This window comes from Pseudophryne corroboree, chromosome 2, assembly GCF_028390025.1.
Source record: "Pseudophryne corroboree isolate aPseCor3 chromosome 2, aPseCor3.hap2, whole genome shotgun sequence".
Lineage (NCBI taxonomy): Eukaryota > Metazoa > Chordata > Amphibia > Anura > Myobatrachidae > Pseudophryne > Pseudophryne corroboree.
In genome coordinates, this window is record NC_086445.1 from 323,063,925 (window position 1) to 323,083,113 (window position 19,189).

General features: G+C 45.4%; 1 protein-coding gene across 2 annotated transcripts in view; it reads right to left on the minus strand.

The window, feature by feature from the left end:
* Positions 1–19,189, minus strand: part of OBI1 (ORC ubiquitin ligase 1) — a 121,292-nt gene that overhangs the window by 52,883 nt on the left and 49,220 nt on the right. Inside the window, exons 2-4 of one of the 2 annotated variants that reach the window (XM_063952991.1) lie at positions 4,836–4,971; positions 4,159–4,250; positions 2,502–2,744 (exon numbers count right to left, since the gene is read on the minus strand). In XM_063952991.1, coding sequence (XP_063809061.1) covers positions 2,502–2,744; positions 4,159–4,250; positions 4,836–4,971 — 471 coding nt within the window. Of the gene's footprint in view, positions 1–2,501; positions 2,745–3,206; positions 3,313–4,158; positions 4,251–4,835; positions 4,972–19,189 lie in introns of those variants that run through there. The other variant, XM_063952992.1, reaches the window with a different exon arrangement.

A 19,189-nucleotide genomic window follows, 5' to 3' on the forward strand; every position in this document is an offset into this window, starting at 1 on the left:
CGGTCCTAATAGATTGTCGGCCGTCTCATGTCGTCAACCGACCTTGCAGCGTGTTGACATTCTCACGTAATTCTCTAAATAAGCCATCCATTCCGGTGTCGACTCCCTAGAGAGTGACATCACCATTACAGGCAATTTCTCCGCCTCCTCACCAACATCGTCCTCATACATGTCGACACACACGTACCGACACACAGCACACACACCGGGAATGCTCTGACAGAGGACAGGACCCACTAGCCCTTTGGGGAGACAGAGGGAGAGTCTGCCAGCACACACCAAAAACGCTATAATTATATAGGGACAACCTTATATAAGTGTTTCTCCCTTATAGCATCTTTTATATATATACAATATCGCCAAAATCAGTGCCCCCCCTCTCTGTTTTAACCCTGTTTCTGTAGTGCAGTGCAGGGGAGAGCCTGGGAGCCTTCTCTCCAGCTTTTCTGTGAGAGAAAATGGCGCTGTGTGCTGAGGAGATAGGCCCCGCCCCTTTTTCGGCGGGCTCGTCTCCCGCTATTTTTGAAGTTAGGCAGGGGTTAAATATCTCCATATAGCCTCTGTGGGCTATATGTGAGGTATTTTTTGCCTCTAATAAGGTTTTTATTTGCCTCTCAGAGCGCCCCCCCCAGCGCTCTGCACCCTCAGTGACTGTTGTGTGAAGTGTGCTGAGAGGAAAATGGCGCACAGCTGCAGTGCTGTGCGCTACCTTTATGAAGACTCAGGAGTCTTCAGCCGCCGATTTTGGACCTCTTCTCTCTTCAGCGTCTGCAAGGGGGCCGGCGGCGCGGCTCCGGTGACCATCCAGGCTGTACCTGTGATCGTCCCTCTGGAGCTAGTGTCCAGTAGCCAAGCAGCAAATCCACTCTGCACGCAGGTGAGTTCACTACTTCTCCCCTAAGTCCCTCGTTGCAGTGATCCTGTTGCCAGCAGGACTCACTGTAAAGTAAAAAACCTAAGCTAAACTTTCTCTAAGCAGCTCTTTAGGAGAGCCACCTAGATTGCACCCTTCTCGTTCGGGCACAAAATCTAACTGGAGTCTGGAGGAGGGTCATAGGGGGAGGAGCCAGTGCACACCACCTGATCTGGTAAAAGCTTTACTTTTTTGTGCCCTGTCTCCTGCGGAGCCGCTATTCCCCATGGTCCTTTCAGGAACCCCAGCATCCACTTAGGACGATAGAGAAATCTTTTTATTATCACAAAAGGCTATCAGCCCCCCCATCCGCAGCCCATTGGATGGGGGGGGACAGCCTCGGGCTTCACCCCTGGCCCTTGGGTGGCTGGGGGGGGGACCCCTTGATTGAAGGGGTCCCCACTCCCCCAGGGTACCCCGGCCAGGGGTGACTAGTTGGATATTTGATGCCACGGCCGCAGGGCACGGCATAAAAGTGACCCCCGGCTGTGGCATTATCTGTCCAGCTAGTGGAGCCCGATGCTGGTGTTAAAAATACGGGGGACCCCTACTCTTTTTGTCCCCCGTATTTTTGGCACCAGCACCAGGCGCAGAGCCCGGTGCTGGTTTTAAAAATACGGGGGATCCCCTGTCAATTTTTCCCCCGCATTTTTAGAACCAGGACCAGCTCGAAGAGCCCGAGGCTGGTTATGCTTTGGAAGGGGGACCCCACGCCATTTTTTTTTATGATTTTACCGTTCCAGCATTAAAAAAAAAAATAATAATAATATTTTAAAAAATATATAAATAATATTTGTGCCTCCAAAAAAAAAAAAAAAAAAGTACCTAATCCCTTCTAATATAAATAGATCTGCTATTCCCAAAAAAAAAAAACACAAAAAAAACCATGTTTAAATTTTTTTTATTTGTTTTCACCCTCCAAAGTGTGGCGGATTGAAAATGACGAATTTGCTGTCTAAAAGCACTGCTGTCGAATTTCCAAACTTGAATTGAATATGCTTTGGTCGAATTGCAGCACTTGTATCATTGCAAAAAAGTCGAATTTGCAAAAAGTCGAATTTCAAAAAGTCGAATTTGGAAAGTCTGTTTTTTGGTCGGAAAGCACTGAATTGCATAGGCGATTTTTTTTTTTTGGTCGAAAATGACCCGAAATTCGACAATTTCGGGAATTCGACCGCAATTGCATATACCCCATAGGGTACAAAATGATATGATACAAAATAAGCACAAATGGCTGATGCAGAGATGAACACAAGCTGCACCAGCATTGTGTGCACGTACTTCCCATATCTGTACTCTTGGTTTCATAGTCATTACCGTTATCAGCGCGCAGTTGCACCAGATCTGGCTGATGAGTGTAATCACAAATCCGCATAGCAATTCCATCACCAAGCTCTTCATGCATGTGATCACACCATTACAACTCCCTTAGTAGCAAATCGAGTGCAGCTGATTAACGTACAGCTCTGCATCTCCCATAGCTGGTTATGCTCAGATCCAGTGGGTAAAAGCGCAGGATATGCGCCATAAATGCACTTGGTGTGAACTCAGACTCATAATCTACATCTCGCACAAGACTATGTGTTACCTGTTTTAGCTTTTCTAGGTCTCCTGTCACCTTCTGGTTTGCAGTATTCACCATTTCCAGCTTTCTGTTCCACTCCACTAGTAGTTTATCACTAATGTTGCTGCTAACATCTGCCTGTCTGTGTGCACAACGGCAGGGTGAAGTAGTAGTGACAGGATCAGGCAATTCATTAAGTCGCTGTTCTAATGTAAGATTTGTTCTTTTTAGTTCTTCTGTCTCTTTTACCAGGGACTCTATTTCATCCTAAAAAACACAAATGGTAACAACAAATCATGCTATTGGCAAAACCCAACACTTTCTTTTTGTTGCATACAAATGAAACTCCTAGGTAGAACCAAAATGTAGTCAGTTCTCAGCTTTCACACAGAGATGGAGATTTAAAATGTTGCTCTATATTTAGCTACACAAAGTCAACATTGTTATACAAAATAATGTGAATAATCGTGTTACTTCAGTTACTGACAAAGACCAATACAGATACTGGAAAGCTTTTATATAGGTCTGTATTGTATTTTCCTAGGTTTACTATTGGGAGGCTATATTGACTTGACTTCATTTGCAGACTGCTTTCCTGATACTGAACCAGTCATTCACCATATTGCAAGCTATTGTGAACAGCATTGCCGGGTTGTTCTTTTTTATCCTGTGTCTTACTTCCACCTATCTCACTCTCATCTCTGTCCCGCGAATCTCTGCACTACTCACCCCTCTGTATTTCTCTAATCTCTGTTCACCACTAGCTGTCATCTCTGCCCCAGTGACGTGCAGTCAGGTGAAGCAGAGCCTCTCCCGTTATACTCCAGAGTTCAGACTATAAAAATGATATGAAAAATACAAAGGAAATATTAGAAATATCTTCTGTGCATTGTTCTAATCAGTTTTATAGTCAAAACTCTGCATTATACTGGTCTATGACAGGCCTTGTCCACACATCTCTAATCAAAACGCACCACACTTCTAGCAGTATATACTGCGGCACCTTTGTATAATGCCCACATGAACCGTCGGGTTCATATATGTGTGTGTAAATCTGACTAATACTAGTTTGTGCCTCCCCAGCCATTTAACTCACTGCACGTCACTGCTCTACCCCACCACTCCCTGTCTCTATCATCTCTGTCACCCCTCCCCTGTATCTCTCACCACTGTATCCCATCTGTCTTACTCATCTCTGCTTCCTGTGCCCCAATCTGTCTCTCTCTCTCATCTTAAGTCCCACCTTCCTCAGTCTCTCTCATCTCTATCCCTCTCCCACCATCTCTCTCATCTCTGTCTCCCCTGTATCTATCTCCATCTCTGTCCTACAAATCAGTATCACTATCTCATCTCTGTCCCCCCTCTCCCGTCTGTCTCTTATTTATATACTCCTCTATCCTTGACTGCTTCTGATCTATTACTGGAAAGTACAGATCTGTACATCCACACAAGGCTGAGGGAGACAAGATGCAGTGTTCGGGTGACAGCTGAGGGGGAGTAGGGGGTGGGGTGGAGCTTCCCTCCAGCTCTCGCTGCACATGTGCTAGGTGGACACAGAAGTTTTATGTAATGGATATAATGTTGTAAGAAAACCAAGAGAATGGGGAAATGAAAAAGAGACCGTCTTAGCTCCAACATAAACTTAGTGAATTATTTTTATTTAAATCATGTCATTTATTACCTCATATTCCTTGTGGAGAAGCTCAAGTCTCGTTTTACGCAGGTGTTTTCGGATTGAATGACTGACTATGATTTCATTTTCACCTGTTCCACCTATGAAAAATAAAACATCTATATACACAGAGAGCTGATAATAAATATATTTCAAAGTCAATTCATCAATTACGGTGTATTTGTGCGTAGATATACTAATAACTATAATTACAGGCTATATTCAAATATGTCAGTACAGGGCTCTGCTTGTAGGTTTCGACACTTTCTCCAAGGATCTTCCTAAACAAATGATATTATTGTGACGATAAAGTTATGTAAAGTGTAGAATAGCAGATTAACATGTTATAGGAAAATGTATAACTTTTGTAACCCTTATAATGTAGGGCTTCAGGTAAAATCATTACAGTCCCTTCCCCAACCAGTCCCACATTCAGAATTTCACTCCAATTGAATCTATACCAGATACTACTAAAACCATAATGATGGGATAATAATTGCTCCTTGACGTATCAGATTGGATGGCTGTTTCAGAGCAGGAGTTCTACTACTTGTGGGAGAGAGGGGTTTAAGCACCCCCCCCCCCCCCAAATTTTTTTTTTTTTTTTTTAATAATTGTAACGTCTAAACTGAAGCCTGAAACAGCATGAGTGACACTTAGAAAGCCCTGATGATTGTTCACCATACCTATGATATCCTTGCAGGGATTCTCAGGAGTAATGGGCACCCGGCAGGCTGGGCACTGACTGTTGTTCTTCAGCCACAATTGAATGCAAACAGAACAGAAGACATGGTGGTTGACACAGATGACAGGCTGACGTACCTGTGAATAACAGAAAAAAACGAATGCAAAATGGGGCATATTATTCATCTTGCCTATGTGTAAAAATGGCACGTAAAACATATACAAGTTAATATTTAATATACACATCTTATAGGCAAAAATTTTCACAAATCAACAAGTTTATACATCATATTAGGGGATACTTCGGTTTTCCGTGATTTGCCGCGGGATACCACTGCAATGTCTAGCTATGCACAGTAAGGAATATCTGCTCATTGTTCTTTGCACTTCTGTGGGGTGAAGGAAAATGATTGATGGTACAGTGCCCAAACAGTCTGTCCAGAGGCACATTACAGAGAACTGAATTGCCCCTGTGTCATGATAGGTCTTTCTTGCTACGAATTTGGTTTGGGAAATGGAGGCACATGATCCAAGTGTAATCTTTAATTTCCATGTATGTATTCACAACTAGCCAGCAATTATTTTTACCTATATTGATTTTTTTGTTCAAGGACGCAAAGTTTAGGGTTTTGCAGTAACAACATTTTATTCGACCTCGTATCTTACACAGCTGATCATTTTGCCCACACACGTGGCCTGTTTTCTGTATATTAGCACCACTATATTAAGTCAGTCTAAGGAGGGACTCAAGAACTTTGGTTAGATCACATCCTAGTATCCATTTTTCTCATTCTATTCAACTCATGAACTTTTCCCCCATCTTCATTCCTTAACTAATAACATTTTCAACCTGTTACCAGAAAATAAAAGCTCCTCCTTCTGCTTATTATAGCGTGTTATTTCACCAAATCCAGCTTCCTCCCCATCTCGAATACAGATGTGTCCAGAGACAATGACCCTCAAATCACATCAAATAGTCCGGTAAAACGCTACATGGTCATTGTGATTTAACTGCGACAACGCTAATCCTAAATACACTACAGGTTGAGTACCCCTTATCCAAAATCCCACATTTTTGGATCCCCTACTGAGATAATGACAATATATATATATATATATATATATATATATATATATATATATATATATATATATATATATATATATATATATATATATATATATAATCTCAGCAGGGGACCCACAAATTTGGGATTTTTAATTTTGTATAAGGGAGACTCAACCTGCAAACTAAGATGCACAACTAAAGAAAAAGTACACAATCCAGGGTAAAAAGGCAAAAGACAGGTCCGATATGAGTGACCTGTGCCAAGCTTTATCTGCAACTTTATACTAATTTCTTTGATCTAAAAAGAAATAAATAAATAGGATTTTAATACCTACCGGTAAATCCTTTTCTCGTAGTCCATAAGGGATATTGGGGAAATCTAATACGATGGGGTATAAATGGGGTCCAAAGGAGTCAGGGCACTTTAAAATTTCTTCAACTGGCTCCTCCCCTCTATGCCCCCTCCCACAGGCAGTTATAGGTAAATATGTGCCCGAAGGAGAAAGGACATATAAGAGAGAAGGAAAATAACAGAAAAGGTGGTGAGATTTACACACCAGCACACCACTAACATACAACTACCAGCAACAGCAATAGCTGAACAGGTAACTATAGAACAAGAACCTGCAGAAAAGTCCACGCACTGAGACGGGCGCCCAATATCCCTCATGGACTATGAGAAAAGGATTTACCAGTAGGTATTAAAATCCTATTTTCTCTAGCATACATAAGGGATATTGGGGAAATCTAGTACGATGGGGACATCCCAAAGCTTCCAGAAAGGGTGGGAATGTGCGGAGACTGCTGCAGCACCGCCTGCCCAAACTGGGTATCCTCTTGGACCACGGTATCAAATTTGTAGAACTTCACAAAGGTGTTCTTCCCCGACTAGGTAGCAGCTCGGCATAGTTGCAAGGCCGAAACTCCACGGGCAGCCGCCCAGGAAGAGCCCACTGATCTTGTAGAGTGGGCCTTTAGAAACTTAGGAACAGGTAAGGCTGCCAACACATTGGCCTGTTGGATAGTAAGCCTAATCCAACGAGCAATGGACTGCTTGGAAGCAGGACAACCCTTTATCTGTGCATCATAGCGCACGAACAACGAATCCGTTTTTCTGACCCGAGCTGTGCGATTGACAGATTTTCAAGGCATGCAAAGCATTCCAATGACTCCGGAGGAGCAGAAGCGTCAGAACTGTACGAAAGCACAATAGGTTGATTCAGATGGAACGTGGAGACAACCTTCGGCAGGAACTGCTGTCTAGTCCGGAGCTCCGCTCTGTCCTCGTAAAAGACCAAGTGCGGACTTTTACACGATAAGGCCCCCAATTCTGAAACACGTTGAGCAGAAGCCAGGGCCAGTAACATCATAGTCTTCCACGTGAGGTACTTATCTTCTACCGTCATCAGAGGTTCAAACCAGGAGGACTGTAGAAATGCCAACACTACATCCAAATTCCAGGGTGCCGTAGGCAGCACAATAGGTGGTTGTATGTGGAGTACCCCTTGCAAGAAGGTCTGAACTTCTGGCAAAACTGCCAATTTTTACTAAAAGAAAATGGAGAGGGCTGAAATCTGCACCTTAATGGAACCCAGACAAAAGCCCTTATCCACACTACCCTGCAGGAAACGTCCCAAGTCGAACTCCGCAGCTGGATACGTGTGTTCCTCACACCAAGAGACATATCTCCTCCAGATATGATGATCGTGTTTTGACGTCACAGGTTTTCTGGCCTGAACCATGGTAGCAATAACCTTCTTGGAAAGGCCCTTGTGAGCTAGGATGTTCCGCTCAACCTCCATGCCATCAAACGAAGTTGCCGTAAGTCCGGGTAGACGAACGGTCCTTGTTGAAGAAGATCTCTTCATAGTGGTAGATGCCAAAGGCCTTTGACGGACATGTCCAGAAGATCCTCGTACCACGCCCTCCGAGGGCGATCCAGGGAAATCAGAATTGCCTGGACACCTTGATTCCCGATTCACTTTAGCCCCCTTGGGAGCAATGGAATCTGAGGAAATAGGTAGACTAGTCAGTACGGCCAAAGCGAAGCCAGTGCGTCCACTGCCCTAGCCTGAGGATCCCTGGAACGTGAGCAACACCAGGGAAGTTTCTTGTTGAGCCGAGAAGCCAACATGTATATTTGTGGGCAACCCCACCGGTCGATGATCTGCTGGAATACCAGATGGTGGAGCCCCCACTCTCCCGTGGAGATTGTGACGACTCAGGAAGTCCTCCTCCCAGTTGTCCACACCCGGAATGAAGATTGCTGACATTGCTCTTGCATTTCTTTCCGCCCAGAGGAATATTTTTGACACCTCTCGCATGCAGGGTCTGCTTTTTGTCCCTCCTTGTCGATTGATATACGCCACAGCCATGGCGTTGTCAGACAGTACCCTAGATCGCGTGATCTGATCAGAGGAGAGGCCTGAAGCAGAGCATTGTAGATCGCCCAAAGTTCCAGAATGTTGATTGGAAGGAGGGCCTCGTGGGCTGACCACCTGCCCTGGAACTGCGCCCCATGGGTGACAGCTCCTCATCCCCGTAGACTAGCATCCGTCGTGAGGAGGTTCCAATCTTGAAACCCGAAACTGCGGCCTTCTAGGAGATTGGAGGACTGTAGCCACCACAGGAGGGAAATCCTGGCCTAAGGTAACAGCTGAACCATCCGGTGCATCTGGAGATGCGACCTGGACCACTTCCTCAGGAGAGCCAATTGAAATGTTCTGGCATGGAAGCTCCCATACTGGATCGCCTCGTAAGAGGCAACCATTTTTCCTAGCAATCTTATGCAGAGATGGAGGGACACTCAAGGAGGCCGGAGCACCATGCGGACCTTCTCCTGAAGTGTTCTCGCCTTGTCCTCTGGTAGAAACACCTTCTGGGCCACGGTATCAAGTAACATCCCAAGGAACAGGAGCTTCTGAGTTGGCTCCAGGTGGGACTTCTGCAAGTTGAGGATCCACCCATGGTCTGATAGAAGATGGGTGGTGCGGTCGATATGGAGCGACAAAAGCTCCCTGGATCGTGCCTTTATCAGAAGATCGTCCAGATAAGGGACCACATTGACCCCCTGGACCCGGAGTTGGAACATCATATCCGCCATCACCTTCGTGATTACCCTCGGGGCTGTGGACAGTCCAAAGGGTAGCGCCTGGAATTGGAAGTGATTGATGAGGCGGACAAATCGGAATATGGAGATAAGCATCCTTGATATCCAAGGAGACTATAAATTCCCGTTCTTCCAGGCCCGCAATCACTGCTCGCAGGGATTCCATTTTGAACTTGAACACCTTCAAGTAAGGATTCAAGGATTTGAGATTCAAAAAAATGGGTCTGACTGAACCGTCCGGTTTCGGCAACACAAACAGGGTTTGAGTAAAACCCTATGCCGCGTTGCGGTAGTGGTACTGGAACAATGACGTGGGACTGAACCAACTTTTGGATTGCCTGTTGTAACGGAATTTGCATATCCTCCAAAGCTGGCAAGCTTGATTTGAAAAATCGTTGAGGGGGGGTACTGTCGAACTCCAGCCTGTAGCCCTGAGAAACGAGATCTCTGACCCAGGCATCCTGGCAGGAAGTCTCCCAGACGCGGCTGAAGTGACGCAGTCGAGCTCCCACCTCGAGATCCCCTCGGGGTGGGTGGGCACAGTCATGCTGAGGCCTTAGCGGAAGCAGAACCGGTGGACTGTTCCTGAGAACTGGTGCTTGCAGGTTTTCTGGACTTGCCTCTGGTGCCTCTAGCCGTACTGGAGGAACCTCTGGCCTTAAATCGAAATCTGTGAGACCAAAAGGACTGGACAGACGGCCCCCGGATAGAAGAGTCTCCCCGGTGGGGCCCCAGAGGGGAGAAACGTGGATTTCCCAGCAGTAACTTTGGAAATCCAGGTATTCAATTCAACCCCAAAAAGCCATTCCCCAGAAAAGAGGAGGAATTCCACACTACCTTTGGATTCTGCGTCCGCAATCCACTGATGCAACCACAAGGACCTACGCTCTGACAATGCCATGGCAGAAGTCCGAGCATTAATGTTCCCCTTCTCCTTGAGCAAATCACAGAAGACACGGGTAGTGTCCTGAATGTGCTTCAGGAGGGTTACCATAGTAACTAAGGGCATATCCCCCGAGAGGCCCCCTGAATCTGAGTGGTCCAAGAATGAATAGCATGGGTCATCCAGCAACCTGCAATGACCGGTCTTTGTGATATACCGGCTACTGTGTATATAGATTTTAGGGTAGTCTCTATCTTCCTATTCCCAGGATCCTTCATGGTAAAGGAGCTCAGGGCGGGCAGCACTGCCTTTTTGGACAGGCGAGAGACTGAGAAATCCACCCCAGGGGGTTCCTCCCAAAGTTTTCTACCTTCAGGAGCAAATGGGAAAGTGCGCAAAAACTTTTTGGACACTTGGAATTTTTTGTCTGGATTTTTCCAGGTCTGTTTGAATAAGTTGTACTTGTCACGGTGTGTGTCTCCTGTTTTTATTTGGGTATTTTTTTTCCTGTAGTACTACAGGTACCAGTGGGCCAGTTTTTCTCACTCATGCTGGTACTTGTGGTTCTCCAAGTACCAGCTTGCGGGGGAGGCTTGCTGGGACTTGTGGTACTACTGGAAAAAAAAATCTTTCAATTTTGACAAGGCTATCAGCCCCCCATCCACAGCCCTTGGATGGGGGGGGGGGCAGCCTCGGGCTTCACCCCTGGCCCTTGGGTGGCTGGGGGGGGGGGGGACCCCTTGATTGAAGGGGTCCCCACTCCCCCAGGGTACCCCGGCCAGGGGTGACTAGTTGGATATTTAATGCCACGGCCGCAGGGCGCTGTATAAAAGTGACCCCCGGCTGTGGCATTATCTGTCCAGCTAGTGGAGCCCGATGCTGGTGTATAAAATACGGGGGACCCCTACTCTTTTTGTACCCCGTATTTTTTGCACCAGGCGCAGAGCCCGGTGCTGGTTTTAAAAATACGGGGGATCCCCTGTCCGATTTTTCCCCGGATTTTTAGAACCAGGACCAGCTCGAAGAGCCCGAGGCTGGTTATGCTTTGGAGGGGGGACCCCACGCCATTTTTTTTCGTGTTTTTCCCCGGTTTTTAAAATCGCGGCAAAATCCGGCAAATCGGCAGTTTTTCGCCCGCTGGACTGTCGAATCCGTTTTCCATTGAATATGGTGAATTTCGGCAACCACTTGCCGAAATTGGACGGTCGAATTGTGTCGAATTAAAAAACGGCGATAATTTGCCGCGATTCGCCACTAATTGCATATACCCCTATAACATGCTATTATGAATGGTTACTATTTTCCCCAGCATTAGAGGATTTTATAACTTTACTTGAGTGACGGGTAGATTGCAATTTTTGAAACAGCGGAATTATTTGTATACAGCATGAGCACACAGGCATCTGCATTTAATATCTGGGAGTGCCGGATTCCTTGGCCACACATTATAATATATATATATATATATATATATATATATATATATATTTATATATTTATATTATACATACAATTTTGTGCATTAAACAAAGTGTGTGTACATTGAGCCATTAGAAAGCAAAGGTGCGTGACGCACAAAAAAATTCAGCATTTCTGAATATTTCAAGACTCAATCTGTAAGATCATATAGATTTCAGTATCCAAATGGAGACTAGCATTTACAACACAAAAGCAAATAAGAAAGTATTGCTTTAGAGTGTATCAAGTGCAATAAAAATGTAGAGAGACCGTGCAATACAAAACTTTAAAAACTTTGATAAACCCCTGGCAAAACATGTGTAATGAGTCTTTTTGGGGGTGCTTTTGTGCGCACAGAGGATTACCACGACACAAACCCTATGTCCAGCGGGGGAAAACAGAACAGGGTACTGCTCTTATTTCAGCCATTCTAGCATCAGCCATCTCTCTAGAAAACTGCCCTGCACTGCAATTGCACCAGGGATTAGTGAGAATAACGCGGACAGCAGTAATAGTAGTGACACAGTGAAATAAGAAAGTACTAAGGACTCTCATCTCCTGTCCAATGTCCAAGTCAACCGGAGACAGTCCTACATAGATCAGAACATATGCTCTTATATTCATTCCTTAACTTGCAAATGCTTTGAAAGCACATTTGGGATGCTTTGCCTTCTTCCCCAAGCAACAATGTTGCTAAAGTTTTATATTACACTATCTATACACTTTAACTGCACTTGATATTTCACCTACACATGTCACTTTAATAACCAAAGAGTACTTATCCCTCATACAGCTGGTTGCACTTGATTGGTTTTAAATGTTTTGTTGTCACTTTTTTCCTTAGTAAAAGATAAGTGTTTAATACAGTATGGGGTATATGCAATTGCGGTCGAATTCCCGAAATTGTCGAATTTCGGGTCATTTTCGACCAAAAAAAAAAATCGCCTATGCAATTCAGTGCTTTCCGACCAAAAAACGGACTTTCAAAATTCGACTTTTTGAAATTCGACTTTTTGCAAATTCGACTTTTCTGCAATGATACAAGTGCTGCAATTCGACCAAAGCATATTCAATTCAAGTTTGGAAATTCGACAGCAGTGCTTTTAGACAGCAAATTCGTCATTTTCAATCCGCCACACTTTGGAGGGTGAAAACAAATAAAAAAATTGTAAACATGTTTTTTTTTGTTTTTTGGGGGGGGAATAGCAGATCTATTTATATTAGAAGGGATTAGGTACTTTTTTTTTTTTTTTTGGAGGCACAAATATTATTTATATATTTTTAAAAATATTTTTTTTTTTTTTTTTTATGCTGGAACGGTGAAATCATAAAAAAAAATGGCGTGGGGTCCCCCCTCCAAAGCATAACCAGCCTCGGGCTCTTCGAGCTGGTCCTGGTTCTAAAAATGCGGGGAAAAAATTGACAGGGGATCCCCCGTATTTTTAAAACCAGCACCGGGCTCTGCGCCTGGTGCTGGTGCCAAAAATACGGGGGACAAAAAGAGTAGGGGTCCCCCGTATTTTTAACACCAGCATCGGGCTCCACTAGCTGGACAGATAATGCCACAGCCGGGGGTCACTTTTATGCCGTGCCCTGCGGCCGTGGCATTAAATATCCAACTAGTCACCCCTGGCCGGGGTACCCTGGGGGAGTGGGGACCCCTTCAATCAAGGGGTCCCCCCCCCCAGCCACCCAAGGGCCAGGGGTGAAGCCCGAGGCTGTCCCCCCCCATCCAATGGGCTGCGGATGGGGGGGCTGATAGCCTTTTGTGATAATAAAAAGATATTGTTTTTTCCAGTAGTACTACAAGTCCCAGCAAGCCTCCCCCGCAAGCTGGTACTTGGAGAACCACAAGTACCAGCATGCGGGAGAAAAACGGGCCCGCTGGTACCTGTAGTACTACTGGGAAAAAAATACCCAAATAAAAACAGGACACACACACCGTCGACAGTAAAACTTTATTTCATACGTCGACACACACATACTTACCTATGTTCACACGCCGACATCGGTCCTCTTCTCCATGTAGAATCCACGGATACCTGAAAAGAAAAGATCAATATACTCACCTCAGCCATGGTCCAGAGATAAATCCACGTACTTGGCAAAAAAACAAACCGAACACCCGCTCCATGCCGGACTGAAAGGGGTCCCATGCTGACACATGGGACACTTTTCCACGAATGAGACCTGTCAGTGACAGCTGTCACAGAAAGGTCTCTAAGCCAATCAGGAAGCGCAACTTCGTTGCGCTCACCTGATTGGCTGTTCGCTGTCTGTACTGTGACAGCACATCGCAAAGCCGCTCCATTACTTTCAATGGTGGGAACTTAGCGGCTAGCGGTAAGGTCACCCGCCGGTCAGCGGCTGACCGGCGGGTGACCCCACCGCTACCCGCAAAGTTCCCACCATTGAAAGTAATGGAGCGGCTTTGCGATGTGCTGTCACAGTACAGACAGCGCACAGCCAATCAGGTGAGCGCCACGGAAGTAGCGCTTCCTGATTGGCTGAAGGGACGTCAGTGACAGGAGTCACGTGATGTCCCGGCATTCGGGAGAAAGGGGTCTGATGTGAAAACATTGGACCCCTTTCTAGTCCGGTATGGAGCGGGTTTTTGCGGGTTTTTTTTTTTAAAACAAGTACGTGGATTTTACTCTCTGGACGTGGATTTATCTCTGGACGCTGGAAGGTGAGTATAATTTTTTCACAGGTACCCTCGGATCGTCGGAGACCGTGGCAGTCGGCGTGTCAACATAGGTAAGTATGTGTGTGTCGGTAGTGTGTAATAAAGTTTTACTATCAAGGTGTGTGTGTCCTGTTTTTATTTGGGTATTTTTTTCCCAGTAGTACTACAGGTACCAGCGGGCCCGTTTTTCTCCCGCATGCTGGTACTTGTGGTTCTCCAAGTACCAGCTTGCGGGGGAGGCTTGCTGGGACTTGTAGTACTACTGGAAAAAACAATATCTTTTTATTATCACAAAAAGCTATCAGCCCCCCCATCCGCAGCCCATTGGATGGGGGGGGACAGCCTCGGGCTTCACCCCTGGCCCTTGGGTGGCTGGGGGAGGGGGACCCCTTGATTGAAGGGGTCCCCACTCCCCCAGGGTACCCCGGCCAGGGGTGACTAGTTGGATATTTAATGCCACGGCCGCAGGGCACTATATAAAAGTGACCCCCGGCTGTGGCATTATCTGTCCAGCTAGTGGAGCCCGATGCTGGTGTTAAAAATACGGGGGACCCCTACTCTTTTTGTCCCCCGTATTTTTGGCACCAGCACCAGGCGCAGAGCCCGGTGCTGGTTTTAAAAATACGGGGGATCCCTGGCCAATTTTTCCCCTGCATTTTTAGAACCAGGACCAGCTCGATGAGCCCGAGGCTGGTTATGCTTTGGAGGGGGGACCCCACGCCATTTTTTTTTCCGGGTTTTTCACGTTTTTTTACCGTTTTTTAAAATCGCGGCAAAATCCGCCAAATCGGCCGATTTTCGCCCGCGACTCTGGCGAATCCGTTTTTCATTGAATATGGTGAATTCCGGAAGCCACCTTCCGGGATTCACCTGTCGAATTGAGTCGAATTAAAAAACGTCGAAAATTGCCGCGAATTCGACCGCAATTGCATATACCCCTATGTTGGAGGATAGCAGCCATGCGTTAATGGCAACCTTGTTATTGTTTCCATATAGACACTACATTCTTAATCAGGGGTGAGGAACCTTTTTTCTACCAAGGGCCATTTGGATATTTATAAAATCCTTCAGGGGCCATACAAAAATTATCAATTTAAAAATGACCCTGCCCTCCAGTAGTTATGCCCCTTAGAGGTACTGAGTGTGCAAAATGGGTGTGGCCAATTAAAATGGGACGCGATACACATATGCCCCAATAGTGCAGGGACAGATACACATATGCCCCAATAGTGCAGGGACAGATACACAAATGCCCCCAGTGTGCCATACCACTCACCGCTGCAGCGTCTCAGCTGTCGGGTCAGGGCAGGGAGGAGAGCGCAGCTATGTCAGGCTGCAGCGGCGTGTAGGACCTCAAACCAGCCACCGGTTCGTGAGCCAATCAGAGCTCGCAGACTGGCTGCGTCGGCTCCTGATTGGCTGCTGGTCCGCAAGCTCTGATTGGCTCATGAACCGGCGGCTGGTTTGAGATCCTACCCGCCGCTGCCGGACATAGTAGCTGCGCTTTCCTCCCTGCCATAACAGCTGAGATACGCCGCCGCTAGACTGAGCGGCGGCGTGTCTTGCTGCCAAACAAGCGGGTGGGCCGGAACAAATGGCTTTGTGGGCCGTATACGGTCCGCGGGTCAGGTGTTCCCCACCCCTGTTCTAAATCAATACTTTCTTTGTTCAAGTGTTGTAAATGATTATTTCAAATTGAGATTAAGTGTTACGCAAGTTATTTTTAGATTACAATACTGGTAGTGAACCCCTATAAGCAGTACTGTTCTGTCTCTTTCTCTATTTGTATACATTAAATATACCCCAGGAAGCCCCGACTTTTGATATTCCTATCAGACAGATTAAATAACAAACATATTGGGGGAATTAAATTTTCATTGCGTGTTCCCGTACCCGCTTGGTGGTGAGCTGAAATGAGCAAAAAGTGACCTGTTTGGGTGCCCCATTTAGTTGGGTTTTGCCGCTTTTCGCGGCTAAACCCAACTGATATGGATGCAATCAGCGCTATAACTGTGGACAATTGAATATTGCCCCGCAATCTCCCACCACTTTAGACGGTAGATTGGGCGCGATTAAACAATTGAATTCCCCTCCATTGAAATGATTAGGCATTTTACATAATGACCAAAACTGGTACTTCAATTTTATTTTGCTGTGTGCGTTCCCCATTTCCCTTTACCCTTCTTTTCCCTTTTTACTTATAATATTCCTGCCAGCCAACAGATGATGCAGACTCGATATCTATATATCGGTCTACAATGTGAAAAAAACAAACAAACATACTCCTCATTCCCCAACTCCGCTGCTTGGGCGTCACTCTCAACTCCTCCCTCTCCTTTGCACCCCACATCCAAGCTCTGGGACAATCCGGTTGGTTCCAGCTACGCAACATTGCTCGCATCAGGCCATTTCTCTCCCAGAATGCAACTAAACTTATCATCCACTCACTGGTCATCTCACGACTTGACTACTGCAATATTCTCCTCACTGGCCTCACTTGCTCCCCTCCAATCTGTCCTCAACTCCGCAGCTAGGTTTATCTTCCTCTCCCACCGCTCCACATCTGCCACTCCCCATCGACAAAATCTATACTGGCTCCCATTCCCCTACAGAATCCTCTTCAAATTTTTCACCCTCACATACAAGGCCATCTCTAATTCCACTGCTCCCTACATTTCCAACCTCCTCTCCCTTCATACTCCCTCCCGCCCCCTACAGTCGGCCAATGACCGTCTCCTCTCCTCTACCCTGGTCCCTGCTTCCCATGCACGAGGTCAAGATTTTGCCCGTGCGGCACCCCTTCAGTGGAATGCGCTGCCCCGCTCCATTAGACTCTCCCAGACCTTTAAAAGCTTCAAACGGGCACTGAAAACCCACCTATTCATCAAAGCATACCCTTCCGATGCATAACCTAGTCCTGAGGCTGCTCCTCCATCCCTGTCTCATGCCTTGAACATCTCTGTTTTGCTTACATACTGCCATCACGCTATCTCCAGCTTGCTTGCACCTCATGATATCTGTCTGTCACTCCTTCCCACTAGATTTTTTAGCTCTTCAGAGCCGGGCACTCTTTCCTCTTGTTATCTAAGCCCTCTTCTTGACACATTTCACTCGCAGCTCTCTCCTACTCAGCGACCATCTTTAACCGCTTTTTCTCCTGCAGGTAAAGGCCCATCTCTATCTATGGCCGCCAATCCCAAGTAGTAGGATGATTACTCCCTTGCTACTTAAATACCAGCTGTATTATGTTTTGAGAATCTACTCTATTTTTGTTATTTATTTACTGTAATGCTAAGTTTTGTCTCCCTGTACTGTCCTTTCTACGGCGCTGTGAAACACTTGTGGCGCCTTATAAATAAAATGTAATAATAATAATAATTATTATTATTATTGTTATTAATAATAAAAGTATGCTGCTTATGTCTCATAACTCATTATTGATTCAGAATGGTCCTTCGCTCTCTATTTTCAGTCTGTAATCAAAGAAACAGTTACTTATACAGGTTGAGTATCCCTTATCCAAAATGCTTGGGACCAGAGGTATTTTGGATATGGGATTTTTCCGTATTTTGGAATAACTGCCTACCATAATGAGATATCATGGTGATGGGACCTAAATCTAAGCACAGAATGCATTTATGTTTCATATACACCTTATACTCACAGCCTGAAGGTCATTTTAGACAATATTTTTTATAACTTTGTGCATTAAACAAAGTGTGTCTACATTCACACAATTCATTTATGTTTCTTATACACCTTATACACACAGCCTGAAGGTCATTCAATACAATATTTTTAATAACTTTGTGTATTAAACAAAGTTTGTGTACATTGAGACATCAAAAAACAAAAGTTTCACTATCTCACTCTCACTTAAAAAAGTCCGTATTTCGGAATATTCCGTATTTCGGATTTTTGGAAATGGGATACTCAACCTGTATCTAAGAAATATTTCCAGAATATACAATTCACAAGCTACTGTAAAAACTTAAATTCACGCAGTCACTATCTCCTGCACTAACTGTTGCAATTGCCGTATTACTGGTATTCTACTAAACAGACTTTGATACCAGCAATGTATTTTAACGTAGAGGCTAAACCAATTATTTTGGCAAAATGATCAGCTAGTCTCTATGCTGGTTGTTTATATTTTACTAAATTAAATATAAAATGCATAGGACGATTATTAAAAAAAAAAACACAAAAAAAACAAACCAGTTGAATATTGCCTCCACCCCGTCACTTTAGAAAGAGGAGATTGGGAGCAATACACAATTGAATACCGCCAACAAACTCACATACACATCCACTAAAGAAACAGCAGCAACATTCACCTCTTCCAGTGACTCAAAGGGGACAATTCAAGTGCTGAAAAAACAGTTGCAACTTTGCAATACAAACATTGCCCATTTTCCCTTACACCCCAAGAGATACACAGCAAAAATAAGATTTTAAACCTACCCGTAAATCTTTTTCTCCTAGTCCGTAGAGGATGCTGGAGACTCCGTAAGGACCATGGGGTATAGACGGGCTCCGCAGGAGACATGGGCACTATAAAGAACTTTAGAATGGGTGTGCACTGGCTCCTCCCTCTATGCCCCTCCTCCAGACCTCAGTTAGAGAAACTGTGCCCAGAGGAGATGGACAATACGAGGAAAGGATTTTGTTAATCTAAGGGCAAGATTCATACCAGCCCACACCATCCACACCGTATAACCTGGAATATACGCAACCAGTTAACAGTATGAACAAAAAACAGTAATAGCTAAAGACTGATCTCAACTGTAACATAACCCTTATGTAAGCAACAACTATATACAAGCCTTGCAGATTTTGTCCGCAATGGGACGGGCACCCAGCATCCTCTACGGACTAGGAGAAAAAGATTTACCGGTAGGTTTAAAACCTTATTTTCTCTTACGTCCTAGGAGGATGCTGGGGACCCCGTAAGGACCATGGGGTTTATACCAAAGCTCCAGACCGGGCGGGAGAGTGCGGACGACTCTGCAGCACCGACTGAGCAAACGCAAGGTCCTCATCAGCCAGGGTATCAAACTTATAGAACTTTGCAAAAGTGTTTGAACCTGACCAGGTAGCTGCTCGGCAAAGCTATAAAGCAGAGAGGCCTCGGGCAGCCGCCCAAGAAGA